This window comes from Pipistrellus hanaki (assembly GCF_964339955.1).
Source record: "Pipistrellus hanaki genome assembly, chromosome: 13".
Lineage (NCBI taxonomy): Eukaryota > Metazoa > Chordata > Mammalia > Chiroptera > Vespertilionidae > Pipistrellus > Pipistrellus hanaki.
The window spans coordinates 31553788-31575587 of NC_140515.1; the positions used below are offsets into that span (position 1 = coordinate 31553788).

The 21800-nt window shown below is 46.4% G+C and overlaps 1 protein-coding gene across 1 annotated transcript in view; it reads right to left on the bottom strand.

Moving 5' to 3' along the window:
* The window catches only part of CLSTN2 (calsyntenin 2), a 908802-nt gene that overhangs the window by 477071 nt on the left and 409931 nt on the right, over positions 1-21800 (bottom strand). Inside the window, exons 5-6 of the mRNA XM_084901767.1 lie at positions 21601-21750; positions 862-1047 (exon numbers count right to left, since the gene is read on the bottom strand). Of these exons, the coding sequence (XP_084757893.1) occupies positions 862-1047; positions 21601-21750 (336 nt within the window). The remainder of the gene's footprint in view (positions 1-861; positions 1048-21600; positions 21751-21800) is intronic.

Sequence of the window (21800 nt, forward strand, 5' to 3'; positions counted from 1 at the left end):
AGCTAGGCCCCTCCCCCACACTTGGACACCTTCACGTTGCCCACTCCTTCCCCACCCAAGGCCTTCTCTGACGTGGGCAGCCAGGCCGGGCTTTACCGGCATTTGACCTGGGCAGCCTCACAGAGCCCCCAGCTTGGTTGAATGCTTTGTGGTTTCATTATTAAAATTCTTCAGGATTTTTTGCATAAGGGCCCCACATTTCCATTTGCCCTGGGCCCTGCAAATGATGTGCTGGTCCTGTGGGGAGGAGGCCAACCTCTCCCGAGATCACTGACAGCACCCTTCATGCTGTCAGGTGCCTCTATAAACGGGCACAGTGGAAGGAAAGCCGTATTTCTTCAGGACCTGCGCTAGATGCTCTGGAACACACTGTGTCATTAATCCCTGTTTTACTGAAAAAGAATAGAGGCTTTGTCACCTCCCTTCCCCACACAATGGGTAAACAGCGGGGTCAGATGTGCCTGATGCCAAAAGCTGTGCCCTTTGACCCTTTAACCCAGTGGTTGGCAAACTCATTAGTCAACAGAGCCAAATATCAACAGTACAACAATTGAAATTTCTTTTGAGAGCCAAATTTTTTAAACTTAAACTTCTTCTATCGCCACTTCTTCAAAATAGTCTTGCCCAGGCCGTGGTATTTTGGGGAAGAGCCACACTCACTCAAGGGGCCAAAGAGCCGCATGTGGCTCGCGAGCCGCAGTCTGCAGACCACGGCTTCAACCACATCAAATAAACTCAATATTCATTCAGGAGTCACAACGCGGTGGGAAGGGCTGATACTCTCATACTATAATCAGCTATGCTTTGTATTAACATTTAAAAACAATTAACTAAAGGAACCCTCCACAGGGGGAAACCTACCACACAGCTTCTGAAGGGATTTCTCCGAGTAGGTCTCCCGGTCACACCCCTTCCCAATGTAGTTGGTCTGCAGCTCCGTGGTGAGCTGGATGGAGGACACGGCCCCGTCGCACGTCTCCAGGTGGATGCCGGGGAACAGGGGCACGCTCCCCGAGCCGGGCTGGTACTCAATCCTCTTGGTCCAGTCTGAATAAACAAGGGAAGAATGAAAAGTCCATCAGGGACAGCCAGTTCTGCTAGGACACTTGCTTTCAATATATGAGCTTGTTCCAACACAACTAACATATGAGAGAGTAATCCGAGGATGACAGGAACTTCCCATTTGCTTATGCAAAACTGCCTCGCTGAGAAATACTGGGCGACGGCAGGAATCTGTGCCCAGCGGAAGTGAGCCATTTAGGAATGTACAACACGTGCACACGGACACACCTTGAACATCAACCAGCTCCTTGGTCCACCCTGTTAGGAGCTGCACCCACTACATCCATGGCTACAACTTTCCATCCCATTCAGACCACCCTCCTCCCACCTCTTCATAGTAATGCACAAGCCACAACCCTCCCCACGGCCACTTCCACAAGCAAAGGCCACGTCTCTTCAAGGTCAAGTGCCATACTTATTGTAGCACCTGTGCTTCTCAGCCAGGACGCCGTGTAAAGCTGTGCTAATGCTTTTCCTTTCATTCCTTTTTATGCGTCACTGGTGATGTCTCTGAGGGTTGTGCCCCTCACCCAATGTCCTCATTTTACCTAGGGTGTTGATTTTTAGGAACACACACGCCTTGTCATAAACAAACAAAAAATGGTGGTTCAAGAAACTCAGTGAGGTCCTGAGGTGTGGTACAAGGATTCTTTCCCAAACACTCAGGACTGTCACTCACTTTCCTAGGGCTGATGGTCCTCACTGATGTTTAGTGGAAAAAATAATTTAGGGACAAGAAAGTGTTAGAGAGGAGTAAAATCACAATTAAGGTGGCATCACACGAAACACAGCAATTAACCAACATAAACACTTTGAGTGCCTGTGCACATGAACGTACTGAAATAGCAATACGAACGATCAAAAGTCAGAGCCAATACAGAGCAATGTTCACAGCGACTGCTCACAGTGCTTGCTGACAACAGTGAGCTTTCCATACTCTGCAAGGATGAGTGTTCGAGGTCAGTGCAACCCTAAGGCTGACTCGAGGGTAGAAAGAAGAATGAATCTGAATCATCCAGAAACACAAGTTGCGAAAACTGTTCATTTATGAATCTCAAATGTTTGTCACACAGAATATTGCTGGACAGTCCTTTTACTGAAGCAGAAATGAAACTCTATGCAATTGCTTGCTCTGACCCATGAGAAGCCCAGAAAGTCCTGGACTCAGAAAGGCTGTCTGCAGTCACCAGGAGCTCCTCACAAGCTCCTGGTGGGCCACTGGCCACCAGCTTGCGCTGTACCAGGAGAGTGGAGAGGGCCGGGCGTGGGGGCCAGCCAGATGGCTGTGTTCACGAAGCAACCATTTGCTGGGGTTTTCATGTCCCAGGCTCTGCTTGGAGCATCATGGATAGAGCAGTAAAGGAGTCCAAAGAGGTCCTTGCCTCGTGGAGCTGGGGGAGAGAGGCAGATGAAGAAGCAGCTGGGGCTGTCCCAGCAGAGAGGATTAGTGCTTTGAAAGGAAGTGTGGTGGCCTCTTTAAGGAAGTACGGTGGCCTCTTTAGATCAAGAGAGTTCCAGTCTGAGCTGAGGCCTGAATGCCAAGGATGCATGTGTGGAGAGCCTCAGAGAAGCAGGTGTGAAGCAGACGTAGCTATGATCTGGTCTTGATTCTATCAGGACAGAGAGATCTTGGGCAGGTTAGTGAAGATCTCCAAGCTTCAGGCACCTCGTTGGCAAAACAGGGGCCACTGCACAGACCCTACAGAGCTGAGTGACGACCAAGTATGACAATGTGAGCCTGGCCTGCAGTAGGGCCCTGACTGATGTCTGAGAGAAGAAAGGAGATGTTTGGTCCATGAGGAGAGAGGGGGGACATATCTCTCTGCACGGCAACCTTGCCACGTTCTCAATAACTGTGTAATCTTGATCTATCTCTGAACCCCCACAGCTGCTATTTTTTTTTAAATGTATCTTTGTCACTGAAAGTATTACAGATATTCCCCTGCCCCATCTCCTCTCCCCAATTGAAAAAGCTGCTCTTTAAAGGGTTTATCAGAGCATGCTATGAGCACAGACTACACACCAGGGGCGTGAGATTCATCTCCAGGTACATGTTTCTCCTCAGGGCCTCCAGGAGCTGTGCCTGGACTGGCCCATCAGCTTCCCATGGTGCTGCTATCGCCCGTGCTCCAGAGGCTCCAAGTTCAATCTCAAGAACTAACCACTGAAGGATGGACACACACACCCAGCCTAGTAGTATCCTATGAATAAAACATTTTGTGCCAACGTGCATTTGATCATGCTCTTCCTTCTGCACAGAGCTCCCTTTCTACCCCCTTCTGTCTTGCATCTCCACACCATCTTCCAGGATTTTTCTACATCTGGGTAGAAACTCTCCCCTGAGCTCTCACAGGATCCTAAATAGCAGACCGAAATTAGACTCCAAGCTTCAGGGTCACTCTGAATGCCTGTCATGCGGCACAATGCCTGGCACAGAGGAGGTGCTCCCTAGATAGTGGTAGAAAGTGCTAATGGATCCTTTACGACAGTAGTCAGCAAACTGTGGCTCGTGAGCCACATGCGGCTCTTTGGCCCCTTGAGTATACCTCAATCAGATTGAGGACTTTCTTAGCAAATGCCAGCTTTTGAGTTCCCTAATTAAGTAAATAACAGTGTACCTACCTATATAGTTTTAAGTTTAAAAAATTTGGCTCTCAAAAGAAATTTCAGTCACTGTACTGTTGATATTTGGCTCTGCTGACTAATGAGTGTGCCAACCACTGCTATAGGATATCCCTTTGTGCACCTGCCTCTCCCAGTCACTGGGGACTCTTTGAAGTCAGGCTTTGTGATGTTTATTTTTTATCCTTCCACTCTGAGCTCAGAGCACAGGAAATATTAGCCACGTGAACCTGGGGAGCCCCAGACACTTGACATTGGCTGTTGCCATGACAGCCCTTCTTGAACCACAGACAGAACCCATGGCCTGTGCGCAGCCCCTGCCCTCGGTCCTACAGAGCCAGCCGTCCCAAAGGCAGCCAGGACATGCTTGGTTCTCTTTGTTCTCAGAGGGGCGCTTGGTTCAGAATTGATGTGGAAGAATCTGCTTCCTAATAACAAGGAATGACAACGAAGAGGAGGTCTCTTTTCCTTCCCTCCCTCCCTCCTCTCTCCTTGGGTCCTCCCTTCTTTTAGAGGTGCAGCTAAAAAAAATGGAGCAAGTGTTTCTGTGCACGGGGCCTTGGTGTGAGCCCTACACCATGTGTCAGAGGTGTCCCACAGCGCCTCCTTCTGGAAGCCTCTTCTGTTGGAGAAGACCAGGAAACCTTGATATCCTCTTTATTCTGTGGGCACTGAGCAGGGTAAGATAGCATGATAGCATGACACACACACACACACACACACACACACACACACACACACACACTGTATTTTCCGGCGTATAAGGCGACCCCCTAATTTTACAGTTAAAATTAGGGTTTAGGCCTATATTCGCTGTATAAGACTACCCCCCACTTCCGAGGCAACACCAGTTCTTTTTTTAATAGACCTCCTCTCTGACTCTGGCCAATCTAAGCAGGCTTTTTACTAGAACACAGTGTACATGTTCTGTACCCGAAGCTATACTTAAAAAAAAAGAACTGGTGTTGCCTCGGAAGTGGGGGGTAGTCTTATACAGCGAATATAGGCCTAAACCTGTTTTAACTGTAAAATTAGGGGGTCGTCTTATACGCCGGAAAATACGGGTGTGTGTTTGTGTGTGTGTGTGTGTGTGTGTGTGTGTGTGTGTATTTCATCTAGATATTTTGGTGGCTATCTTTGATGCGAAATTCTACCTCCAATCTTTTCTGGAAGAGGTGCAAATAAAGAAGCAAATAAATAATGAAGGAAAATCAGTGGAGGCCTTCTTAGCTGAGTTTTTATTCCTGTCACCTTGTAACCAGAGGAGCAAGGCCCTCTCTGGGGAGAAATCAGGCACAAAAAGAGTTTCTAGGAGCATCACATCTGCCACTTGCTCTGGTGACCTCATGAGGCTTGCTTTTGAGAGTTTATGAGGAGAAGGCAAAACTGCAAACAATTGATGGAGGTTTCTGAGTGTAGTATCCTTAAAAGAGTGAGGCTCTCACACAAACACCATTCATTTCCCAAGAAGGAGTTAGATGGGGATTAATAAAACAAAAGCAAGTCATCAAGATCAGCCTTGGCCACATGAAATGTCTATCCATGCTTATTTCCTGGAGGGTCAGATAGCATGATAGTTAAAATATGCCCTCTAAATTCAGTGTGTGTGGGTTCAAATCCCAGTCATCCCATTTCCTGTGTAACCTCCTTAAGCCTCAGTTTTCTCTTCTGTAAAAGTAGTGTCTACCACCCAGGTTGTGGGGAATTAGATACATAGTCATTTCAGCACCAAACACAGGGCACATATTCAACAGATACATTATTGTTCAAATACCATTTATTCAATAATAGGACCTACAATTATTAAGCACTGACAAGGTGATAAGCTCTTTTACTATTTTTTCATTTAATCGGCCCAGCAACCAGTGAGTGGGTGTTATCTCAATTGCACAGATGTCAAAACCATGGCTGAAAATTGGTGTGACTTTGCCCAAGGCCACACAACTCTTCCAAAATAACTCCTTCATAATTCTGAGGATTTGCCAGAATTAAGAAGAATGGCAATTTTTACACATTCAATTTATACTGATATAAAAACAAAAAAGGTGATAACCTCTGAGGTTGGCATGGGGTCAAGAAGAGTTGCCTGTTTCATCACTGCTTGACCCTGAGAGCAGATTGTGGGGGCCATGTGGCACTGAAGGCTGGAGATATCTGGCCTTGAATCTCAACGCCTTCAAATGCCGGTCATGTGACCATTGCAAAGCAGTTGTCATCTCTAGGCCTCCATTGCCTAATCTGTAGATTTGACACAATTACACCTCCTTGTGGGCTTGCTGTGAGCCCTTAAGGCTAAGGGTCCAACACAGAGACCCTTCTCTTGAAGTTCATGAGAGGAATATTCCATTCCTTGGTTCACAAGCTTCCCACACTTCTCTAAGCTGTCCTGCTTGGAAACAAATTCTTTTTAGTTTATAAAGGGCCTAGAGACTAGTTTATGAATTGTGGTTCAATTTTTTTTTCTTAAGTGAAGAGAAAGGAAGCAGACCACCTATTGTTTTAATAATAAGGTTCAATTACACCGTAAGTGTTCCCGAAAACGCTAACATTGGGATGCCTTCAGGAATTAAAATCCTCCCCTGTGGATTAAGGATTTAGATGATTTTACTATAACATGATGATTTTACTATAACTCCCATTAAATTTAAGGAACATGTGTTTTCTTACTAGGGGAATGTTAACCACTTGAAACCTCATATTATATGCCTGGAGGTGGAAATAAGCTAATCTGAGACTTCTGGAAGGTATAGGCTTTGGGGCTCTTATAATCCAAGACATTCAGGCCCATCCCTCTAATTCTGCATGAAAGAGAAAGGCACAAGAGTGTCAAAACATTTCTTCTCTCCCTAACTGTGCCCATTCTGGGGCCTCCAGCTCTTCCTGGTCTTAGCTTTCAGCAGCTGAAGAAGCATCAGGATTTTAGGAAATGGCTGGATTCCTACAAGGTGAGTGGCTGGATGTGGGATGCTGGGGAGGAAGAAGAGGGATGAGAAGGGGGCCTCCCTGAATACCCATTGTCCAGGCAGCAGACAGTCTAACCAATCTCTGCAGGCATCAGCCATCTGGCACCCTTCAAGACTTTCTCCAAGAGATTTGTGACTCTGACTTGGGTATCAAGAGGCTTCCTTTCCTACCGGGAGAAGCTAAAGAGCTCCCTTTGCTCAGCAGTAAGCACTCTTATCTCCCCTGGCCAGCCAGTGCATCTAACTGGAGGCCCCTGAGGAAGTAGAGATGGGCTGTAGAGGTAAGCAGAGGTCAGGTGAAGAATGCTAGCTAAGAGGTTTGGGCCAGGGAAGAGCCATAATGGGTCTTTAGTGAGAACATGAGATCTCCAGGCTGTGTTTTGGAAAGGTCACTTGGCAGCTGGGTTAGGCCTGGTATTCATTCGCAGAACATCAGACACTCCTGATCCATCCATGCAGAGGGTCACCTCTGGCAGGGCCACTAGCTTCAATTTATTCCATTAAGGAGTGTGAGGTCTGCAGCTGGACAGACTCAGGTTTGAACCCTGGCTCTACTTCCTCTTGGTTGTGTGGCCTTGGGTAAACCACCGGACATCTCTGGTCTTACTTTCTCACCTGCAGAATGAATACAGATCTACCTTGCACTGTTGCTTTGGGAATTGGAGGAAAAAAATACGCAAAGCACCAGGAACAGAGACCTGCTGTTACTACCATGATGATTATTTTTGCACTGTTCTTGCATTATTCAAGATTTCCTCTTCACATTTTCAAAACTGCTGTGCGCCACTGTGAGGTGGGACTTGCAGCTGGAAGGAGGGAGGAGGAGGTGAAGCTTCAGAGGCTGGGCATCCAATCCTGGCTCCAAGACCAGCTTCATGCTCAGAAGGGCCCCATGGTTGGTCTATGCTCTGCGGTCACTGCCTTAAAATTCTTAGTAAGTTTAAAACAAGGAGCCCCCTACCTTCATTTTGCATTGAGACCCATAAATAGCTAGTCCTGCCCTTCCCGCTATTATGTAACCTTGGGCATGTTGCATAATCTTTCTGAGCCTCAGTTTCTTCATCGGCAGAATGGGGATATTAATTAACCACTCCAAAGGGAGGAACTCAGGCTATATGTCAGACCCGGCTGTGGATCCAGCAATGCTACTTGCTACCATGTACTGTGGGCCAGCCATTTCCTTCTCCATCTGAGTTAACTCGTGCACACAACAGGGGATACTGCCACCTATTTCAGAGCTGCGGATAGGGTTTATGTCCCATAAAAAATCCAAGCCACTTAACCCTGAGCCCAACACATTGTAGGCACATTCCTCATTGTATTACAATGTCCATTTCTTTCTCTCTCTTCCTCACACGTTCTTGTCACTCTCTCAAATTGATCCTTCTTGTTGCATTTCCTGTGAATTCTCCTGCTCAGTCCTGCCCCTCGGAACTGAAGGTGTCACTGCCAGTCTATGGGGCTAGGTTTAGGGCTGCACACTGCTTCTCTAGGGCCCCGGAGACCCAAGTTCTGACCTGCCCCCATGCCTAGACACTGCACCCCGATCCTGGCTGCCCACATGTTGTGAGGGGCTCATTTCTCTTCTTCAGGGTTCTCTGATGCCTGTGTGAGTGTCTTAGCTCCCCTGTAAGCCTCTGGTGTTAGGTACCATTACTTCAAACCCCGTGGCCTCCCCTTTCACCCAGCTTCAAGCTTAAGATGACTAGAAGTCCCAGTTTTTAACAATTTGTCCCGTGTCCCACAGTGTTTTTAAAAAGTCCCGATTTTTTCCAAACGCCGCGGGACAAATTGTTAAAAATCGGGACTGTCCCGCCAAAAGCGGGACGTCTGGTCACCTTATTCAAGCTCTCTCCTGGGCAGTTGGGCAGCCCCCAATGCCTCCACTGAAGTGAACCCTATTGTGTTCAGAAACCAGGGCCCTTGCCCAAAGCTTGGCTGCTGCTTTCTTGCCAACCGTTTCATCCTCTTCAATCCCCTCAGCTCACGTGCCTTCCTGTACCCAACCCGAAGCCTATCTGGCAGAAATGATGCTGAGAGGTACGGAAACGAGGCAATTTAAAAGCAGGCCCTCTGAAAGATAATTTCCCCAACGGGGAAATCATTAACTCAACCAGCCAGGGTACTTGCTCTCGGATTTATAGAAGCTCTTCTCTCCTATGTCCAATAAACATGAGCGTTTTTCCAGGCAATTTTCTTATCTTGGGACAAATGTGTGATTAGTGAAAGATAAAGTAGCTATTCTTCAAGAATCTTTACTTTTATGGCTCTGAAAAGCATTTACAATGCAAGAGTATAGTTTTTTCATGCACACATTTTCGGTCTTTTTTGTAAAAATGGTTTATGTATACTTTCCATATTCCAGAAATGTAAATCTCTTTAATCTGTAGATCGGCTGTACATGATTGCAAAGCTTACCTTTAAAAATAAATAAATAAATGAATGAATAAATAAATAAATAAAAATAGAAGGACCATTATCTAGGTGATAAAGTCTCATTACTGAAACCAAACAACCCACTTGTCTTAAATTGTGGCTGCAAATGAGGTCACATTTACGCTAAATACCGACCTGCCTCAACCAGGTTATCAGAAATGAGCCCTCTCAAGAAAAGGCTCCCAAATTAATTTTACAAGGCCAGCATTACCTTGATACCTAAACCAGATAAAAACACAAAAGAAAAAAAAATTACAGGCCAATATTCCTGAAGAACATAAGAGGCAAAAATCCCTGACAAAATATTTGCAAACCGAATTCAGCAATGCATTGAAAAAAATCATACATCATAATCAAGTGGTATTTGTTCCTGGGATGCAAAGTTGGTTTAATATCCACAAATCAATTAACATGGTATACCAGATAAACAACACAAAGGATAAAAATCACATATCATGTCAATAGGTGCTGAAAAAACATTTGACAAAACCCAACATCCATTCACTATAAGAACTTTCAGTGAAGTGTGGATAGAGGAAACAGACCTTCATATAATAAAGGTCAGATAAGACATGCCCTTAGCTAACATCATACTCAAAGATGAAAAGCTGAAAAAATTTTTTCTTTAAGATCAGGAACAAGACAAGGATGTCCATGTTCACCACGTTTACTCAACATACGATTAAAAGTCCTAGCCACTGGAATCAGATCAATCAATCAATCAATAAATAAATAAATGGCATCCAAATTGGAAAAGAAGTAAAACTGTAATTATTTACAGATTACATGATACTATATTGAGAGAACTCTAAAGATATCACCAAAAAATGATTATAACTAATAAGTGAATTAAATAAAGCAGCAAGATACAAAATTAACATTTGGAAATCATTTGCATTTTTATGTAACAATATTGAACTAATGAATAACAAAAAAGAAATTAAGAAAGCAATCCTATTTACACTCCATCAAAAAGAATAACATAATTAGAAATAAATTTTACCAAGGAGGTAAAAGACCTGCACTATCTTATATATTGGAAAACTATAAGATATTGAAGAAAAAAAGTGAAGACACAAATAAATATTGTGCTTATGGATAGGAAGAATTAACATCATTAAATGTCCATCATTAATATTACCCAAAGCAATCTACAGATTCAATGCAATCCCTATCAAATAGCAATAGCATTTTTCAAAGAACTAGAACAAATAATCCTAAAATTTATATGGAACCACAAATAACCCAGAATCACCAAAGCAATCTTTAGAAAGAAGACAAAGTTGAAGGTGTTACACTAGCTAAAATCAAACTATATTACAAAGCTATAATAATCAAAACAGCATGGTATTGCCATAAAAACGAACAAAGATCAATGAACAAAATAGAAAGCTCAGAAATAAACCCATGCCTGTACAGTAAATTAATCAATGAAAAAGGAGGTAAGATTATACAATGGGGTAAATAAAAACAGTCTCTTCAGTAAATGGTGTTGGGAAAACTGGACAGATTCATGCAAGAAAATGAAACCGAACCACGTTCTTACACCATAAACAACAAAAAAATAAACTGGATTTTAAAGGTTTAAAAAATAAACTGAGACCACAAAATTCCTAGGCAGTATTTGACATAGCTCTTAGCAATATTTTTGGGGAATATGTTTCCCTAGGCAAGAGAAATTAAAGACAATAATAAACAAATGGAAATACATAAATTAAAAAGTTTTTGCATAGCAAAGAAAACCATAAACACAAAAAAGACAACCAATTAATTGGGAGAAGATATCAATGATATATCTGATAAAGGGGTTAATATCCAAAATATATAAAGAACTCACACAACACCCTAAACAAAAAACAATCCGAAGAAAAAATGAGCATTATAGACATTTTCCAAAGAGGACATATAGATGGCCAATAGATATATAAAAAGATGCTCATTGTCATTAATCATCAGGGAAATGCAAATTAAAACCATAATGAGATGTCACCCCACAACCATCAGAATGGCTATCATCAAAAAAATCAATAAACCACAGTGTTGGAAAGGAAGTGGAGAAAAGGGAACTGTCATACACTGTTGGTAAAATTGCAAATGGTGCAGCCATTGTGGAAAAACAGTAGGGAGGTTCCTCAGAAAATTAAAAATAGAACTATCCTATAACCCAGTATTTGGATAAATACTAGGTATTTATCCAAAACACTAATTTGAAAAGACATATGCACCCCTATGTTCATTGCATCTTTATTCACAATGTCAAGATAGGAAAGCCACCTAAGTGTACATGGATAGGCGAATGGATAAAAAAGATGTGGCGCACACATACAATGGCATATTACTCAGCCATAAAATGAATAAAATCTTACCATTTGCAACAACATGGATAAACCTAGAGGTTATTAGGTTAAATAAGTCAGACAGAGGAAGACAAACACCATAAGACAAATACCATATGGGAAATCTAAAACACAAATGAAGAAACAAAACAGAAATAAATTCATTGATACAAAGAACAAGTTGATGGTTGCCAGATGAGAAGGGGGAAGGGTGTTAAAGGTGAAAGGGATTAAGAAGCACAAATGTCAGTTATAAAAATAATCACGAAAATGAAAAGTAAAGCATAGGGATTATAGTCAATAAATTGTAATAACTATGTGTGGTGTTGGATGGGTACTAGGCTTATAGAGGTGATCACTCTGTAAGTTACACAAGTGTCTAATCACTATGTTATACACCTGAAGCTAATATAATGTGGTATGTTAACTGTAACTGGAAAATAAATTAATAAAAAAAGAAAGAGGTGAGTCCTCTCTGAGTGCACTAGCTTCCAGAGGCCCCAGACAGGTCCCCCAAAATGGCCTGCAGTGAGACTGGGAAGCTGCAGGCCCCATAGGCCTTCCTGTGCTTTCACCTCCGCTGGAGCCCACTTGCCCACACCTGCTGCACCCAGGGCAGAGCCTTGCTCCGCCTGGCCTGACCAGTGGACAGCAGTCTCCTGGCCAAGGACCCACATTGGGAGAAGATATTTGTCTGAAGGCACTCACTCGGGTCTCAGGGGCCGAGGCTGGCTGGGCTCCATGGAGAGGCAGGTAGACAGGCCCTCCCCACTAAGGCCCTCCCTGCCACCTTTGGGGAAGCCAGGTTGTTATGCCCACAGCCCTACAGAATCTCTCTGGAAAGTTCTATCTACCTCACACACTGCCTGCACTGGAAATCGCACCACATCAGTCATGAAAACAGACAAGGAGACAAATAAGTCCATTTACCTCTGATCCAGGGACGCACACCGATTCCTGGAAGGTGCAGCTCTCCCGGGGATATTCCTTCCTGTCCTTTCCCTTTGTGGCCTCCTCCCCACGCCGCAGTGCACCTGGTGACGTGCACTGACCCCCCTCAGCTCTCAGCTTCAGTGCCACCCCCTCTGGGAAGGTTTTCTAAAGGGTCAGGCGCCCCTGCTCTCTGCTCTCTGCGCTCTGCTCTGGCAGCTCCGGGGTTGCCTGCCTCCTCACTGCCCTGACTTCCGGTTCTGGGATGATGGTTCACCTGCTTGTCCTCATCCGGGACTCCAGCTCCAGGGCCTCCGGCCGTCCTTCCCACCTGGCACAGGTTCACTGCAGAGGGTAGTTCCTTGAATTGAATGCAGCTTTGAGAGCCTCTCTGCTGGGCCGTGAGCACAGCTGTTCCCCCGAGTGGTTAGAGTGGGTTCAATGCTCCAAGCCCTTGTACTGGCATTTCAAAGCGCATAATACACTCAACCCTGGAACTCTGGGGCTCCCTGGCAGACTAGAGCTGGCTCATCACCCTCCAGTCCAGGGGTCTTCAAACTTTTTAAAGTGGGGGCCAGATCACGGTCCCTCAGAGAGCTGGAGGGCCAGACTATATGAACTACTAATTCCTACTGTAACACCTTGGCTGCGCTCACTGCCCAAAAAACCTGGCGGGCAGGATCAGACTCCCCTGGGGGCTGCATGTGGCCCGCGGGCCGTAGTTTGAAGACCCCTGCTCCAGTCTGTCCTTCTATTCACCATTTGAAGAGAGAATCGTCTTGGAGAGCCTCATGGGGAGAAGGCGGCAGTGTCCTGCCCACTTTAGCTGAGGACGAGGACACAAGGAGAGATGGGAGGCCTGCTGTGAGTCACATTCAACACTGGAACCCAAGTGTCGGGGATGGGCAGAGGGTGACACTGGTTTCTAAGCTGCCATCACCCAGTAATGCAGAGAGCAGGAAGGAAACCTCCATTTAACGGGCTCTTCACTGGGCCTCTCACACGTGTTATCAATTTGCCCGAGGAAAGCAGTGGTAGGAGGGCCACGTCACCGATGAGACAACTGAGGCCGAGACGTCAGATAACCTGCTCAGAGGCACACAGCCAGCAAATGGCACTGAAAGGCTGGCCTGACTCCTCAACTGACTTCAGTATCCTCCATTTCTTCTCCTTCAGCTCCCTCACTGGCAGCACTGAGCTATTCCATTGCACGATGGAACCTGAGTTTGAACCCTGATCTTTCTGGCTGTAGAGCAAGCCCTCTGAAGCCCTGCCCTTTGCTGACCCCCTGCAGGGAAACACTCAAGCTGGCTGCAAATATTGACAAGAACTGACAGTGGGAGAGGTAGTAGGCTGACCCAGGTCCACAGGGAGGTAGGGTAGAGACTGGGGTTCTGAGTCAGGAGACCGGATACCAGCTGTGTTCTACCTCTTGCCATGTGTGCCCTTGAGCAAGCCCCACCCCTTCCTGGTCCCCAAAGAGGGAAGAAGCCCGAGAGATGGCTCTTCTATCCTGAATGAGAGCCGGTCCCAGGTGTGGCTTGTGGGGGCAGAGTGACACCCCCAACCACACCTCTCTCTCGAGGCTGCCCCGCCCTGCAATGACCCATTTTCTTCTTAACATGAGGGAAGGATTCTAACTGAAGGATTTTCCTCAAAAGAACTTTCCTCCAATGGTCTCAAAAGATGGCCGGTGTGTGTCCTCCTTTGAGATGCAGTGTAGACGGACAAGAGTGGGGTTGGTGCTGAAACCGGTTTGGCTCAGTGGATAGAGCATTGGCCTGCGGACTGAAAGGTCCCGGGTTCGATTCCTGTCAAGGGCATGTATCTTGGTTGAGGGGATGTGCAAAAGGCAGCTGATCAATAATTCTCTCATTGATGTTTCTAACTCTCTATCCCTCTCTCTTCCTCTTTTAAAAAAATCAATAAAATATATATTTTTAAAAATTTAAAAAAATCTTAACTATTAAAAAAAAAAGAGTGGGGTTGGTTTTGCACATTACCAGCTGTGTGGCAAAAGTCTTAACCTCAGTGTTCTCATCTGCAAAGTGGGGATAAAACCGCTTTCAGGTGTGGTGAAGAGTAAATGAGAGAGTGCAATCAACACCATTAGTCTGGGCTTGGCAAATAGTGAAACCTGCCTGTGGTGAGTTGAGTACCTTTTGGGGTGAGCAGTCCACCCACTCATTCCCTTCAGGGTTGAGATGATCTGATCCCAAAACTCTTAAGGCCCATTTTCCAGGGCTCACATGGGTGCCACAAGGGCAGGTGGAAGCAGGCTGGAGCTTGGGCGCTTTTATCCAGCAGGTCTTTAAGCACTTACGTCGCCGCCGAGTAGGTAAATCAGCATCGTGCAGAGCTGTTTGTTTCCCCTTAATGATCGGGGATGTTAGAGATGTTAGTGATGTCTAACAGGTCGTACTTCACGGAGGAGTGCCCCACGAGGCCTCAGCCAGGAACAAGAGGCTCGCCTGGCAGATGTGAGCAAACCCAGAGCACCTACCTGCCTGGGTCGCTGCGGCGGAGTTAGTGGAATTCAGGCCTCAGCGATGGCTCTCCCAGTTATTTGTAGGAAAATGGCTCCATTGTGATTTTATTCTTCAAAATCAAGGGAACTCAAAAGAGCTGCTAGCAGCCTTTCACCTTCTCCTCCCCAGAAGCCCGCATTGAACTGTTTTCTGTTGGGGAAGCTGGCCCTGTCAGGAGAGACGCTCCCAAGGCTGCAGATGGGGCAGCGCTGAGCTGGGATTGAGGCCCGGGTTCCAGGCCCCAGACTGTGCTCTTTCCACCCAGTCCCAGTCTTCAGCTCCAAAACCAAAACCAAGGACCTGATGGTCAAGCCACACAGCCATACCCAAATCCAATTCTATGGATTTCAGAGTGTGTGTGTGTGTGTGTGTGTGTGTGTGTATACAGTGATTTACATTTTGTAGAGCACTTCCATACCTAGAACATCATGTGGCCTTCTTAACAATCCTACAAAACAAAACAGCCAAGGATTATGACCTTCTTTACAGCTGAGGTAACCTAGGTCAGCCAGGGAAGCGGTTTCAGCAAAGCCTGTGGCTCCTGATAGAGCTAAGGGCTGACTCCAGCTCTCACCCCCGACCCAGCTCCACCTTCACCACTTTATATTAACTCCCACACCTCACACCCCATTGCCTTCTCCAGCGATGGGTTCAGGGCGATGCTTGGGAAAAGGGAGGGGGAAGGAGCCAGAGCAAGAACGGGGAGGGGATGAAAAGGGAGGGGAAAGGAAGGTAGGGAAGAGAGACATGGGAAAGGAGAAAACATTGATGAGGATGAGAGTCAAGAGAAAGGGAGTCTCCAGAATCTTTGGGTTTGAAACCTAACACCCAAGTCTCAGGCTCACGTTTTGCTTCTCTGGCCCATAAGATAACCAGAGGCAACTCCACTAGTAGGTTCAGGCAAATAGTAAATGAGAGCCGGCAGTCAGCAGACATGGGGTTGTTTCTAAATGAGTTATAATTTCAAGGGGATAGTGCACTAGGCCAGGCTCAATAGGAGATGTGAGTTATGGCGGGGAGAGGGGCGGTGTGTGTGGAAGGAAAGAGAATGAATGTCAGGGCACCTCTTAGGTGCTAATTTTTCATTCAACTTTTGCTACCTTGTCAAGGTAAGTTTCATTGCATTTTATAGATAAGGTGACCAAGAGGTTAAATATGTTCCCTACAGGCATGTAGGTTGTGTCTTTTCTGAACAGTTTTCTGAGATGCGCTGTTGAAGCTGGTTACATGCTCCCTCGGGAATTCCCAACCTCCTAGTACTATCCTTCTTCCTCCTGATTCCTTGGTGCCCTCTGGGATAGACTGACATGAACTTGAATTCTATCTCTGCCATTTGCCAGTGGTTAGCCTTTGGGCAAGTCACTCAATCACTCTTAGCCTAAGTTTTCAGCACCTGTAAAATGGCTAAAATTGCCTTGAACTTTATACTCTTTTGCCTCTATCTACATGTGTTCATTTGATGTCCATTCATCCTTGGCTGTGCTCGCTACTCCAATAAACTACCTCCCACTACAGTGTCAATGGACAGTAATAGCTTCATGCAGTTGTCAGCAAACTTCTTCTGTAAAGGACTGGATAGTAAATATTTAGTCTTTGAGAGCCATCTGGTCTCTGTCAAAACTATTCAGCTCTATTGTGGCAGTGCCAAAGCAGGCACCAGCTAATATGTAAATAAATGAGTATGGCTGTGTGCCAATAAAACTTTATTTATGGGCACTAACATTTGAATTTCATATAATACTCTTGTGCCACAAAATATGATTCTCCTTTTGATTTTTTAAAACCACTTAAACTGTAAAAAGCATTTTGTTTTTTTAGCTCACAGTTATACCAAAACATGTGGCCAACTGGATTTGACTTGTGATTTTCCTTTGCAGACCCTTGGCTTACTAGCGGCTCCTGCCAGAGGCATTTGCATATTAGGTGGGGATCATCCTGTGGAACAAAATGTTGGTACCCTAATGGTGGGATCTTGGACACCCGGCAGGACAGTAAAGAACTGGGGCCGAAACCAGTTTGGCTCAGTGGATAGAGCATCAGCCTGTGGACTGAAAGGTCCCGGATTCAATTCCGGTCAAGGGCAAGACCTGGGTTGTGGGCACATCTCCAGTGGGAGGTGTGCAAGAGGCAGCTGATTGATGATTCTCTCTCATCAATGTTTCTAACTCTCTATCCCTCTCCTTTCCTCTCTGTAAAAAAAAATTATATATATGTATAAAATTTTTTTTTAAAAGAGAACTGGGGTTTTTTTCCTCTGTCTTCCTGGCCAAGTCCCCATGCATCAGCCTGCAGAAGGGTAACATTGTCATGAAACCTGATGGACACAGCTGCACCTCTGCTCCCTGCTCGATCGTTCCTCTCAGCAAAGCTGGGCCCCTTTCGGGCTTATCACCCTATGATTCAAAATCAATGCCTTTCCTCTAGTAAAACCCCAGCCAGCTCTTCAGTGCACTTGATCAATAATTGGTCTGACTTCTGGAAAGGGCAGGGTGCAGCCGTCTGACCCCGAGGGCCTGGGCTTTTTCTCCTTGGCAGACATGTGGACAGGTGGACAGCTGGAGAGGGGACTGGGAAATACCCTTGACAAGGCTTAGCAGGGGTCTACCTCAGACATGCCTGACTGCTGACCTATCTCCTTGTCTACGGAGTCTCATGAAATTAGCCTGAAAATCCAGCCTCCTTTGCAGAGCAGCACTTTGAATTGGTCTTGGAATAAATACAGCACTTTAGAAGCGCTCCCATTAAAAGTGCACTCAGGAGCAATCATCCTTTTCAGCTGGTCTCCCTGCCGAACTTCTGCATCCCAGCAACCACCTGTGTGGTTGGCCACGGCATCCTTCTTCTATTGTACAAGCGGCCCCCACCGTGCTTAGGCATGCAAGCTCTGGGCTCTTCCCTGCCCTTGGGGTAACACAGGAGCACTCCCCGCCTCCATGATCTGGACCCCAATTGCCTCTCCATTTTCCCTCCATACCTGATCCATATGATGGAATACCCGCCTTGCTGACATCTGCTTCCTTGTGTGGAACACCCTTCCTCTTTGCACTAAAACTATCAGCTTCCAGATTTGGTCCAGGTGCACCCCCTGGAGGCAGAGAGGCTCTCCTTTGTGTGCCCACAGCTCCCTCCACAGCGTTGATGCCCTTAGCATTGCCCTGGTAGGTTGGTGTGCCTCTATCCCGCCTTCAGCACACAGTGGGCCTTCAGTAAAGGGTTAATAAATTCACTACGGAAATATTTCCCATGTGTGATGCGTGTCAGCTTCAGTGACCTCCCAATGCAGATGACGAAGGGAAATTTAATCTCAACCAGAGCTTTCCCGCTGCTGTCCTTCCGATACAAAAGTGTTCACTGCCCTGTAGGGGGCAGAAGACATTTTCTGTGTGGCCTTCTTACTCAAAGTGACGGACCAGCAACATCCAGACCTACCCCAGGCTGACCAGCTCAGAGTCTGCATCACACTAGGTGCTCAGATGCACATTTAGGTTTAAGAAGCTCTCTTCTAGCCGGGACCGGTTTGGCTCAATGGATAGAGCGTCGGCTTGGGGACTGAGGGGTCCCGGGTTCGATTCCGGTCAAGGGCATGTACCTTGGTTGCGGGCATATCCCCAGTGGGGGGTGTGCAGGAGGCAGCTGATCGATGACTCTCTCTCATCGATGTTTCTAACTCTCTATCTCTCTCCCTTCCTCTCTGTATAAAAATCAATAAAATATATATTAAAAAAAGAAAAAAAAAAAAAGAAGCTCTCTTCTAAACGATACCTGCCTCCTTCCTAAAGGCGGGGTTTCTTGCTTCCTCCTAAACAGACCGACACAAAGACATCTCTACTTTGTCCTTCATGTCTTCATGGAATGGAACAAATATGAGACCATCTGACACATGAGGAGAATTACTCACACCCAAGAACAGGGAAGAAATGGTTCAGTTGTGTGACTGTATCTCCTTTTCTTTCTACTTGAAATGAGACATCTTCCTGTGAAGGTGGCAAGAACAGGAGCTGGCCTGTGGGAGAGTCCCTGCAAGCTGATGGTATTGGGTGACCTGGTGCTGGGCCAGATGTAATTATTGTCCTGGGATCATGTTCAGGGATGAGGCAGGCAGGCAGAAATGAGGTTCTGCAGGAGTTTGAGTCTGGAGAGCTGATACTTTTATTTATTTTAAATATGTATATTTTTTTATATACATATAGGAGAGGAAGAAGGATGGAGAGATGTAAACATCAATGATGAGAGAGAATCATTGATCGGCTTCCTCCTACATGCCCCACACAGGGCTGGGGATTGAGTCTGCAACTGAGATACATGCCCTTGATGAGAATCAAACCTGGGACCCTTCAGTCTGTGGGCTGATGCTCTAACTACTGAGCACCCGTCTAGTGCAGACAGTTATGCTTTTTTTTTTTTACAATTTGTCCATTCAACGCTTGCCAATCACCTGAATTATGCCTGGCCCTGTGCTGGGCGCTGGAGACACTACAATGAATGGGCACAGTCTTTACTTCAGGAGATCACTGTCTAGAGCAGTGGTCGGCAAACTGTGGCTCGTGAACCACAAGCGGTTCGCAGGCACGGTTTGCCACTCTGTTGTCTAATGAGATTGCTGACCACTGTGTAAGGCATTATCCTTACCCAGAAGTTTTGACTTCAGTTAAAGACATTATTAAAATGTTTTTTTTTAAGGTGTTTTCCCCTAAGGCAGTGGTTGGCAAACTCATTAGTCAACAGAGTGGCGAGCCACAGTTTGCCGACCACTGGTCTAGAGCCACAAAGAGCACTATGTACCATTGGGGAGGTGCCCCTCAGCCTTTGCACACAGAACTGAACGTTATTAAAATGTTTTTCTTTGCATACGTTTAACACTGAAACAAGCACCAACTCTGTTAGGAAATTACACTTAAATACAGTTACAGAAATGTAATTCCAAGTCACAGGTGTCTCATTTATCAAAGACAAAAGCCATTGGGGCCATTCTCCAGACGAGGCTTGGCTTTGGTTTTCCTGCTTAAAACCCCCCTGTGAGCTTCTTTCATGCTTAGAAAGATTTTTATCTTCTTTCCAGGCTTTCTCTTCAAAAGCCAGACCTTCACCGGGGCCAGTCCTTATAAGATAAAATAAAACCAGGGGAGTTCTTTACTCAGCTAGCTCATCCATTCATTTATTCTTCAATGCCTATTTCTTGAGCACCTAACACTGGGACCAGACATGTGCTAAGCCTGAGGAATTCACTGGTGAACAAGAGAGACAGAATCTTGCCCTCAGGGTCTTTGGTGAATTACCCCCAACCAGAGCTCGGGATCCCTGGGAACACAGCTTGTCAGGCTAGCTTGCCCCCCTCTCTCTGTTTCTTGCTTCCTCCTAAACAGACCGACACAAAGACGTCTCTACTTTGTCCTTCATGTCTCATGTGTCTGACTGAGCTCATCGCCTCTTTGTTCAAAGGTAAGTTACCCTAACTGTCCAGAGGTGGGTTTATTGCTCCTCCCAGCTCCCCAGTTGAAAGATTAAGAGGAGGCAGGTTGTGCAGCAGAGAGCACCTAGAGAGCTGCCTTCTGAGGGGAGTGGCCCAGGTGTCCTTGTTTGCACCCCGAGGTCTAGCCGATCTGGCCCCGATGAATTGGATTGGGAATAAATGCCTGACCACCATTCAGAGGCTGGCCAGTGACCTAGATGGTGGCCTGGCATCAGTCTCCCCACAGGGATGTGAGTGACCAACACAGCGAACTACACCCTCTATGAGAGAATTTAAGAATGAAAAATACACCCCCCCACACACACACAGAGAGAGAGAGAGAGAGAGAGAGAGAGAGAGAGAGAGAGAGAGAGAGAGAGAATATGAATAAATATGAATAACAGGGGCCTGAAGCTTAAAGACACACCCAGGGAAGGCAATAAACAGCAGCCACAGAGTGGAGGACTCCACGAAGCACCATGAGCCATGGATAGGCAGTAGCATCACCACATGAAGCAGAAACAGGAGCAGTCAAGCAGCCAAAACAGTGGATGGTTCAGAGGTAACTGCTCTGCCACCTGAACGATCATGTCACCGCTAGAGCCGTCCTTATTCCATGCACCACCATCCAGTTCTCTGTAAGACCTTCTATGCAGCTGGCCTTGCCTCCTGGTTTCCTCTTAGCGCGGTGACAAACCTCCGCCATCGGACGGTAACCCAGACCTCTGTTCTGCCCCTGCACCCTGAAAGATCTAAGCAAGCACAAAGTGGATCCTCCATCCGAGGCCTCGTCCCGCCATTCCCAGAGCCAATGTTTTGGAAACCTCTTAGCCTGGAGGCTGGATGCGGCTCTCCAGCCTCTGCCTGGACACCCTCGGTGCAAGCCCACCCTGCCTGAGTAAGAGGCAACATTGGAAACGCACCAGTCCGACGCAGCACTCTGCGATAAAGTGAGCAGGCTCGCCGGCCTTCTGCTGAGCACCGTGGGTAATTACTATTGATCCAAAGATGCCATGGGATCTGAGAAAGAGCACCCTGGACCAACTGAGCATGTGACATAGACGAGTTCCCTCGGGCATTCTCACCTGTGAAATGGAGACACTATCACCCTAGAAGCTGTGAGAGTAAACCAGCTACTCTATTCCCTGCAGCAGCATGGCTGCCCTTTCAGCATCCCTCTAGCCATGAGCAGTGCGGATGTGAGGATAGGCCTAGCAACATCCCTGCACCGGCCATGCTGCCTCCCCTCCGGGGACTGACAAACGCGGGCCCACCTTGCCAGCCAGGCTTGCACACGGGCTTCACGTCCACCTGCACCAGGGTGTCCTGAGCAGCAGGCTTCTGGCCGCAGTCGTAGGCCGTCACCAGGATCTCGTACTGGTGCTGCTTGTCGTAGCTCAGCTTCTCGGTGTTCCTGATGTTTCCTGAGGACACAGAGACAGTCACCTTTGTTTCAGATCACGCTGAGCACGCT